This window comes from Octodon degus, unplaced genomic scaffold (genome assembly GCF_000260255.1).
Source record: "Octodon degus isolate 3935 unplaced genomic scaffold, OctDeg1.0 scaffold00361, whole genome shotgun sequence".
Classification (NCBI taxonomy): Eukaryota; Metazoa; Chordata; class Mammalia; order Rodentia; family Octodontidae; genus Octodon; species Octodon degus.
Genome location: NW_004524937.1, coordinates 648,299 through 658,937, shown reverse-complemented (window position 1 = coordinate 658,937; position 10,639 = coordinate 648,299). Strand labels below are relative to the sequence as shown.

The 10,639-nt window shown below is 43.2% G+C and overlaps 1 protein-coding gene across 3 annotated transcripts in view; it reads left to right on the top strand.

Moving 5' to 3' along the window:
• Kat2b (lysine acetyltransferase 2B) overlaps positions 1–10,639 on the top strand; it is a 103,672-nt gene that overhangs the window by 45,442 nt on the left and 47,591 nt on the right. For all 3 annotated transcript variants that reach the window (XM_023708442.1, XM_023708441.1, XM_023708443.1), the window contains 2 exons: positions 3,766–3,858; positions 5,288–5,469. In XM_023708442.1, coding sequence (XP_023564210.1) covers positions 3,766–3,858; positions 5,288–5,469 — 275 coding nt within the window. The remainder of the gene's footprint in view (positions 1–3,765; positions 3,859–5,287; positions 5,470–10,639) is intronic.

The following is a 10,639-nucleotide window of genomic DNA, read 5'->3' as shown; positions in this document are numbered from 1 at the left end:
GGCTCAGTGCACCCCCGGGGGTGGGGCTGGGGCCGGCAGGTGGGAGATTGAACTTCTGGCCGCTGTGTCTGCCAAAGCAGGCTCTTTAATCCACTGAGCTATCTGGCTGGCCTTTCTTTGGGGAGGTCATTATGGCTCAAAATGCAATTTACTGTTAATTTCACAAATACACACATTGTATTATTCCGAAAACAAGGCATGCACCTCTCCTAGCAGATTTACCACTTCTGACCAAATAAGACATCAACTTCTTAAAAACTGTTTCATGCACTGTACTGGATGATTTTAGGATGTGAATTTTAGTGTATTATTTCTTTTTTGAACTTAAGCGGGAACCAGAGGGGGATGGTCTAGAAGACCACCTGAGGCAGGATCTCGCCATGCAGTTAAGGCTGGCCTGGAATACACTATGTAGCCTGAGCTAGCCTCAAATTCGTGGTGATCCTCCTGCTTCAGCCTCTTGAGTTCTGGGATTACAGGCGTGCGCCACCATGCCCAGCTGTTTTATTAACTTTTAAAATTCATATGCTTTTACTTTAATAGACCTTTAGCTTTTAAAACTTTGAAATCCTTATTATCTCTTTTTGGAATATTCCCTAAATTTTACCCTTAGGATTCTTCTTTCTAGTGTCTTAGATTCTTCTGTACTCTGTTTACTTTTTCCCTTAAATTGTTCAAATGGGAGTATTTGAGTGGATAGGAGAGGGAATGGGAGGGAGAACTGTATGTGTTTTTAGAGTTGGGGTGTAATTGAGATGTTAATTTAAAAAAAAATGGAGGGCAAGGGAAAGGAAAGACAAGAATGGGAACAACTCTGCAATCGCAAGGGGAGTGGCCGCAGCTGTGGGTGGGTGAGCACCCTGCAGGAGCAGCCCAGGTGCCGGTTTGTTGACGGAGGCTGTGAGGCCGGCCATGCAGCTGGAACCCTGGCAGGTTCTTCCTATTCAGAGCGTCTTTGGAAAGAGCCCTTAGCTGCAGGCAAACAAGGTCTGCGTGACGGCAGCTAGTATTTGTCTTGGAGCCGAGCTCCGGGCACTGACCGCCGCCGCCGTCCTGCTGGATGTGAAGGTGGCGTCAGGGTTTCCGTGCTGTCGGCCTCTTTTGCTTTCTATCCACCCAGAACAGCCACAAAGCACAGCTCTGCTGTCTTGGTGTTTTCTCTCTGCTTTGAAGTTTGTTTTCTCCCTGTTTCTTACCACCTTCCTCTGTAAATAACAGTGCAAATAAATCTGCCTGTAAAAACACAGTCGACAATATTCAGCACTCTGCCCCTGTACCTGATCATTTCTTCGGCAGAGAAGTTGTATGTTGCCTCTTTCTTCCCTTTTGAAAGGTAGTTCCTGAGTCTCATTTTTCAATAATCAAGTTAAAACGTATGATATATTTTGGTGGTGTTTAAAAACACTTACGTCTTGGATGCTGAAAACAAACCCAGTGGAAAGCTCGAGCAGGTCTTGGTGCCTGCTGCTTCACGCCTGGCGCTGTCACTGACCAAGCTTGACCTTGGATGCCGTGTTCCTTTGGCTTCCTCCTCTGTGAATTACAGATCGTAGCAGCCCCTGTCACAGAAGACCGTTAGGAAGTCAGGGATGGCAGTGCTTATCCAGGGTCTCAGTGACTTGGAAGGCTGAGGCAGGAAAATCACTTCAGCCTGTGAGTTTAAAGCTGTGCAGAGCAGAACATAGAGAAACCCTGTCTTTTTTTTTTTTTTGGGTTGTACAGGGTATCAAACTTGGGACCTTGTACTTGCCAGGCAGGTGCTTATGCCACTAAGTTATATCCCAAGGCCGAAACCCTGTTTTAAACAAGCAAAAGAAGACAGACAAGTACAGTGTCTGGCAAAAGTAAGGATGCAAATGCTTACTGTAATTAATAAGGTCTCACTGTGTAGAGCAGGCTGGCCTTGACCTTGCTTATGTAGCCCAGGCTGGCCTCAGACTCATGGTGATCCTCCTGCCTCAGCTCCCCGAGGGCTGGGATTATAGGTGTGCACCACCACACCTGGCTCTAATGCCTCTTTTTTTGGTATATGGGTGCTGGGGATGGAATCCAGGACCCTGCACGTGCTAGGCAAGTGCTCTGAGCTACATCCCCTGCCTAATAATTTTTATTTTTTATTTTAGGGAAGGGTCTACAGGGTGTTTAGGGTCTCACTACTAGATCGGACTCATAGTGATCCACCGTTTACAGCCTCCCAAGAGCTGGGATGATAGGCGTGTGCCACCACTCCTAGTCTCAGTGTGCCCCAGGGGCGTGGCCAGCATGGCAGGCTTGGGGATTGAACCCCTGGCCCTTGTGCCTACTTGCAGGCACTTGAATCCACTGAGCTATTTGGCTGGCCAGTAAAAATTTTTATATGCCCTTCCACTCCATCATTTTGTAGCTAGAGAAACAAAAGTTCAGCATATCCCTAGTTCACTTCAACTGAAAACCCTAATGGGCCAACTGCCCAAGTGGTCTTATTTTAACTCCGAAAGGAAGCAACCAGAATTATTTATACTCAAATTTTATAATTAAATTTTATACATAGCCTTACAAAGTACATACATTGCTTATTTTTATTGCAAATTTATTGTAAAGATGGGCATAATGTGTTGAAGGATTAATAAATGCTCCTTGAAAGACACAGCTCTGCGGAGACAACTTTGTGGAGACAGCCTCTTGGGCTCAGTAATTTCCATGAACCCCTCAGAGCGTGGTTGCCGTGTTAGTTTCTGTTGAAAAGGCAGTAAGTGGAGAAAGGAAGTGAAGACATAATTTAAATAACTACATGGCCACCTCACATCTGGCCTCCATAAAAAGTTTACAGAAGATTCAAGTGGAGGTTGAAGGTAAGTAAGTAATTTCACTATATCAAATTTATTTTCAGCTTAGTTCATGGTGAATGTGTCTCTGTTTTCCTTTCTCTTTGCTCTGTGTGGTTCTGAATTCCAATGGGAGGCGTTGCGAGGATTGTTTTCGTTTTGTGGGCATCAAAATGCCAGAACACGTGGCCTGCATTTTGCACAAAGACCACTACGGTGAGAGTTGCCAGCTGAGAGCCCTGCGGCTTCCTAGCCAAGGAGCAGGCCCAGATCATGCGTTGGGCCCAGAGCTGCTGCAGATGGGCCTCTTTCTGGCTTTGTTTGCGCAGCCGAGAGGATCTTGGCCTGTGGGGTGATTCAGTAAGCCCCTCCAGAGGTTCAGCACACCTGCAGGGGCCTGAATGGGTGCACCCACAGCCCACAGGCCTCTGACTCTGTGGGAGAAACAGGAGGGAAGGGGAAGTGAGCGGGGGCACCCTGTCTGGTGGGGTGTCTGTCTTGTGGTCACCCCTGGGTGGTCTAGACTGCTGGAACATGAAAGGTGTGTAGTTCCTCATGGTTTGGTTATGGGCATGAAGGCCCTTTGTATTGCCAGGTAGTTTGCCTGTTTGACTTTTTTTTTTTGAGACAGAGTCTTGCTATGTAGAGTCTGGGCTGGCTTTTTGTTTGTGATGTTCCTACCTCAGCCTCCCTAGTGCTGAAATTACAGGCCTGTATCACCATGCTAAGTTGCCTATTTAGGGCATGGTGGTGCAGGTCTGTAATCCCAGCACTCAAGAGGCTGAGGCAGGAGGATCCAGAGTTCAAGGCCATCATGGATTAGTGGTGTGGAGTGAGGGAAATTTGCTTATATATACTTAAGATAAGTAGACTATGCTAACTTTGCTCAAAGTGTGTATGTATGAGACACACACACATAGAGACACAAAGAGGTTAATTTTTTCTCTTGATTTCTTTGCAGCTCTTGAGAAAATCTATTTTACAAAGAGGAAAACCAGTGGTTGAAGGGTCTTTGGAGAAGAAGCCTCCATTTGAAAAACCTAGTATTGAGCAGGTAAAAAGATAAAAAGAAGCTATTTAAGACTGAAGAAATCACTTTTGTTTTGTGGGAGGCTATTAGGAATTAAACTCAGGGCCTTTCACATGCTAGGTGGGTACCAATGAGTTACATCTCTAGAGTGAAGCAAGTTTTAATCTTCTTGGAGTCCTCCATCTGGAGCTTGAGATGTTTACCATGCCTGCAGAGGTTGTTTTGACCCATTTGGCTCACATGCGCATACCTAATTTGATAAATGATCTCACTTTTGTTTTTTAGGGTTGTTGTGTACTTAGAATTTACTGTGTGTTTGGGGAAGGAAAAAAGAAAGCTAGAACATTGTAGTTTGTAAGCTGGCATGAAATGTGCTTTTTCTTGTTGATGTTTTAAAATCCAGTCTCTGTCCTTTTGTCTGTCCCTGTCTGAAAAATCTGTGGAGGTGAGGGACTGCAGTGGTAGCGTGAAGAACATCGTAAGTCAAGCAAAAAAAGAGTTGAGTTTGTACCCAGAAACTGATTCTCTGCTGCATTATGATTCCTGGAAAGAAGCTATTCATTAGGGAATTGGTTAAAATTCATGGACTGTTCCCGGAGGGTGCTGTCGGGATCTCTCAGCAGCATCCCTTTTGAACCTTTGTTTGGCTAAGTAACTCTCAGTCTGGACTGAATTTCTTGATGAGGATGTGATTACAGAAGCCGCAGTGCTAGATCCTTACAAGTAAACATGTTTTTGTTAGTTTTCTTGAAGATGAATTCCATCTTGATTTCAAACTATTAAATAAGAACATATTGTTCTTGGGTGTGGAGTTAGATGAGACAGGAATGTAGAAAGGTTAAATTAATTCACAGCTTTTTTAAGCACGTAATTTTGAATAAGTTTTTTTTTTTTTCTAATAGGCTTCCTATCTGATATGTTTTTTTTTTCTTTCCTGAAACCAAAAGAACAATAATAACAAGCTCAGTTTTAGTGGCTTAGTTCCACTAAAGATGGGCTTAAGTTTGAGTTGTTTAGTGCTGTGGAATTCATGTTGGCAGCCTTTTGATTAAAATTTTATCAAACAAGCCACAATTATTCAAGAAGCACATTACGTGTGATCGGGTGTGCTGGTGACGTTGTGCAGGACAGACAGAGCATCATTCTGCAGAACAGATACATTTTATTGTGTAAGGGCTGTGGCCTTTTCAGCCCATGGTTTTGATTTTCTCTTTAATGCTTCAGGACTGAAGTGGCGTAGAATGATAGGCAACTCGTGGCCTTTCTGTCTTGTCCCTTTTCATTAGGATCTAGGCAAGATTCCCTCTTGGCATTTGCTGTTTCCTTTTAAAGAAAGGGAAAAGATTTTTGTGAATGGAAAGCGACTGTGCTTCTGTTACTCATCACGAGGGTGCTGGTTAAGAATGAGATGATGGCATGATTGCATGAATAAATTACCTTCCTTCCTTTTCAGGGTGTGAATAACTTTGTACAGTACAAATTTAGTCACCTGCCACCCAAAGAAAGGCAAACAATAGTTGAGTTGGCAAAGATGTTCCTGAACCGTATCAACTATTGGCATCTGGAGGCACCATCGCAGCGGAGACTGCGCTCTCCCAACGATGATATTTCTGGATACAAAGAGAACTACACCAGGTGATCAGCTGGCATGCCCGTCCCCGCTGGCCCCATAGAGCACGCTGCAGACTTGAAATTACTTCTGGTCTCTGCAAGCGGAGGGTCCCCAGTTACTATGGTGGCGCCATCACTGTAGAGATAACGTCTGTGTGACATTTACTTGCAAACTTCTGCTTTTTGTTAACATCACAGTGTTTTAGAGGTGAGAGAGCCAGATTATTTAGGCCCCTACTGTCCAGCATGCCGGTCACTAATCCTGTGTGGCTACTGAGCAGTGAAATGTGGCTAATTGGAGTTGCGATTTCTAAGATTGTAGTTTAAAAAAGTTTAAGATAGTTCATTAATAGTTTTTGTTGTTGCTGGTTTGTTTGTTTCTTTGTGGCGCAATGTTCATTATGATAATGGAATTAAGGAATTTTTAAAAGAAAGATTCTCCTGCCTTAGCACCATGATGAAACTGATGCTGCTGTCTGTCTATAACATCTTTCAGTGTTTTTCCCTTTAAGTACATATTTGATATTATAATGAAGGATGACATGGAATTTTATGTCCCTTTCTTTTCCTCCACTTGACAACATATTAAACATTTCGTGAATTACATTATAGTCCATTGACTGGAAATACTGTGATTTATCCAACAATTTTCATATTATGGAGATTCAGTTGTGCACATAGTCTTGGATTGAACATGTGTTTTATTTTTTTTTAAAATTTATTTATTTTATTTATTTATTTATTTATGTGTGTGTGTGTGTGTGTGTGTGTGTGTGGCCAGCTCAGCCCACCAGGAGGCGGGGCTGGCTGGCATGTGGTGCTGGGGGATTGAACCGCGGTCCCTGTGCTTTGCTAAGCTTGTTCTAAGTAGGTGCTTTAGACCACTGAGCCATCTCACCAGCCCTCAACATGTGTTTTATAAAGTAGGGATTTATTTTTACTGCTTACGAACTGCAGAACTGCAATTCTCTTAAGGATTGATATTTATAGGAAATATAAATTTCTTCAGAATCTGTTTTTATTATTAGGTCATCATCTCTGCGTCTATAATTGCAGGATTTTACATTAATAGTAGTTCTATATTATTGGAACTGTGTAAATCTGATAAAAATAGGTGTCATCAGCTTTTTCTTTTTTGGTGGTGCTGGTGATTGAACCCAGGGCCTCTGCACTGAGCTGCATCCCAGGTCCTTTTTCATTTATATTCTTTCTTATATACTTGTTTATTTTTTGGTTTATTTATTTTTTGGGGACAAGATCTTGCTACGTTGTTCAGGCTGGCCTTGAACTTGTCTGCCTCCTGCCTCAGCCTCCTGACTGCTGGGATTACAGGCCTGCCCTACTGCAGTTGGCTTTTTAGAGTTTAATTTTAAATTTTTTTAGACAGGGTTGCATTACCTTGCTAAACTGCCCCAGCTGGGCTCAGACTTCACGATTCTCTTGCTCAGGCTCAAAGAGTACCAGGATGATAGGTGGTTGCCAGCTAAAGCTGAGCGTTTGTCACACCCCTAAGGCGTTTATCACTTTAGAGAGAAAACAGTTGTTTCATCAAGAAGGAGAAATAAATGTGAATCAGCACACTAAGCAGGAGCCATTACTATATTTTAGAAAAGAATATGAAAACGAGGCAGCATTTGAGAATTACTAAGAAAGGGGTGGTACTTACAGGTACTTAGACTAGCAAAAGCAGCGATTAGGCCTTGAATGCGCTCTGCTTTGACGCGCAGTTTTCTCTTGCTGCTCTGTGAGCCTTGGGCTCTTCCTTCACCTCCATGGGGGTCGGGGTTCCTTTTCTGGACCCTGTGGGCTGTGAGCTTCGCCTGGGAGTTGGGGCATCACCTGGCGCAGGACAGGTGCTGGGGAAAAAGCTCACTGTCCTTTCCCTCCCACTCACGTTGCTTCCTTGGAGTTCACTTACCACCTCCAGTGGCCGGTAGGCTGCAGCCTTAAATGGGCAGTTGAGTGAAAGTGTGATTATTTGAATATTATTTTAGAGGCTAAGATCTTAGGGGAGTGATGGAAAGACAGCAGAAGGGTTCTTTCCTGCCCAGCTTCTGAAGGGAAGGAGTCAGACGGCAGTGGAGAGAGACCCCGAAATGAATATACCCTGCCTAGTGAGTTCAGAAACCTGCTGATTTCCAGGCGGAATGAAGAGCAAGAGTCACAGTTAATAATAAATAAGGAGGTGCTGATAGCCATGCCACCCCACCCCTGCCTTCCCAGCCCCGTGCCCTGCCGCTGGAGAAAGGGAAGTGGATAGGAAGGAACAACTTGTGAGAATTAGGGGGCTCAGTCTTTGACTCAGAATAAAACCCTACTTCTGTGACCACATTGGGGAATTTTAAAAACCACACACTGCACAGCATGGTGTCTCCTTGATCCTAATCGTCTCAGAAATGGGTAATATTATAGGCTGCAGGCACCAGCAGCCGTTGTCTTGATGTGAAAGAACTCGCAGTACCTCAGTGCGGGTTCATCTTAAACTTTACAGCGGTGTAACCGTTAGGACAAAGGGGCCCAGACTTCTGGAGCCCAGCATTAGCATGACAATGGGGTGAAATTGGATTCTCTTCGGAAAAGACTGAACTCGGAAAATGATTGTGTATGTTACAGAGCTAACCTGCCAAACTTTATCTGATACAAAATCAAAAGCAGATTGAGCAGAAGATCTGCCTGAATTACATAGTCCGTGTTACAAATAAAGGGAGAAAGATACATTTTTAAAAATGTAAATTAGCTGTATATTTTACTCCCAGAAGTCAGTATGATTTTAAAGTCTGGACAAATATTTTGAAGACTGCTGCATCTCATGATAGTACACTGATATAATTTCATGAGGAAATAACGTGAAAAGAAAGTGCCAGGGGAATGTGACTTCTTAAAATACATCTTGCCAACAGAATCCGCTAAAGGAAAGTGGCAAATAGTGTTAGGTTTTGAGGGTGAGAGACAGAGTCTCTCTGTGTAGCTCAGGCTGGTCTTGGACTGGAGGTACAAGAATGCACCTCCACACTCAGTTTAGATGTTGAGTTGTGCAGAGCTTCTGAAAGCTAATGATGTTCTCCTGCGTGGGGGAGATGGTTCCTGAGAGCGTACAGCGAGATAGAACTGATTGCCTTGGCTGTGGGACACTGTCTTATGTGCCCATTGTTCTGTGGAGTAGAGCCCGTGGCATGCACACGGGGTGTTTATGCTGGGACATGGATGTCTAGAGCAGTGTGCTTCAGGTGGAGGAGAAGCACTTGAGCCTCGGGGACAGGAGCCTTGGTCAGCATGCCAGCCTAGATTGTGCATCCCTCACCCAAAGCGGTCAGCACCAGAACTCTTTCAGTTTAAGGCTTCTCAAATTTTGGAATATTTGCACAGACTTTACTGGGTAAACATCCCTAATCTGAAAACTTTAAGTTTTGGAATTTGAAACATTCTGAATTTCAGACTTGTTTTGCTAAGTCTGTAGGCACTAGCCTTTAGTACCTTGTAACCTAGGAGAATTCAGTTAGTTCTTGAAAGCTGGATTTCTAGCGCGGCAGACATAGAAACAATCTGGTCTTCTGCATCTTACTCATATTTTAAAGTTACAAATCATAAGGATGATGTAAAACATCTGAGCGCTATCAGTAAATAGCACACACGCGCTATTTCTATTAGGCATTCAAAACTGAGGAAATTACTATTTGCCTTCTTTTTAAGGAACCTGAAACGTGTCATGCAGGTAAAATTTTTTCCAAGGGTTAGATCTTTGGTGGAATGTGTGACCTATACACGTTTCCTTCTTTCTGTGTCACTGTGCAGTGACTGTGTCAGCTGACGGACAGGACACACTTTCCTCCACGTCATACTGCATTTCCTTCTGTGCACTTTATAGCTTATTAGATGAAATTAATCTTAGAAGTAAAAACGAATCAAAACTGAAAAGCACAAATTAATGACTGTAAAGTGAGTCATTCAGAGGAAATGAATGGGAATCGGTTACTTGACAAATGCTAGTAGTTAGTAACTGTGTGCTGTCCTGTGCTGCGAAGGCTGAATGATGTGTAAAGCACTTTCAGATAACGTTTTAGGTTAGTATCTGTGACCTGTCGTCTCTGTAGCAGAAAAATTAATCTTAGCTTCTTTGATGTCTGTGGACCCCCACAGATGGAAATGCCTTTAGATTCTAAATAGCACTGTCCAGAGATACATAATGTAAGCCATAAGTGGAGCCACGCATGGATCATTGAAAAAAAGTAGAGATAAGAAATTAATATGTGGCATGATAAAAAAATGAGAATGTTGATAAGTTATTACCATAAAAGACAGTGCAGTTAATCCCTTCCTATGTCACTTTAAATACGTATCCCATCATCTTGCCCCTTCCTGAAGAAGTTCTGGAAGCTCTGGCTTTTGCTGTTGGCTTTTTGATACAGGGTCTTGCTCTGTCCATCATCCTGGCCTTGCACTCACTGTGTGCCCTCGGCTGGCCTTGAACTTCAGGTGATCCTCCTGCCTCAGCCACCCGAGTGCTGGGATCACCAGCATGCAACACAGTGGCCGGCTGGAATCCCTGTTTTATGATTATCTTTCACTCCAATCTGTGGTTGCCTTGATGTCCTGTATTGATACCAATGGTTTACATTTCATGGTAGAAGAGTAAGAAGCTGCCTGATGCCAGATCCAGCGGGTGAGGGCACACCTCGTGTTAGGAGCCCACTCTCCTGTTGGATGGAGCTCACTAGCCGCATTCACTGTGGTTTTGATCATACCTTGTAAAGACACAAAAGAAAACATTAGAATACTTCAAAGACCCACAAGGACAATGGGATGTGTGTTTGGAGGTAGAGGGAAGTATATTTGGAGGGGGATTAATGACATTGTGCCTTTTACACCCATACATTTTGTAAAAATGGAAGCAATTACCATATATTTTGTTTTGTTTTCTTTTTTTTTTTTTTTTTTTTGGCGGAACCGGGGATTGAACTCAGGTCCTTGTCCTTGCTAGGCAAGCACTTATTCTACTGAGCCATCTCCCCGGCCCCAATCACCATATATTTTGATCATATTGCATTATGCTGTATTTTTCTTTTCTTTTTTTTGTATTTTTCTTAATATATATAAAGATAATATCTGCTCATGTAATCATTGTGACAAACTATTAAGAATATATTTCTCTTCTGTTTATGGTACTGGAAGTGGAACCCTGGGCCTTGGCACCAAA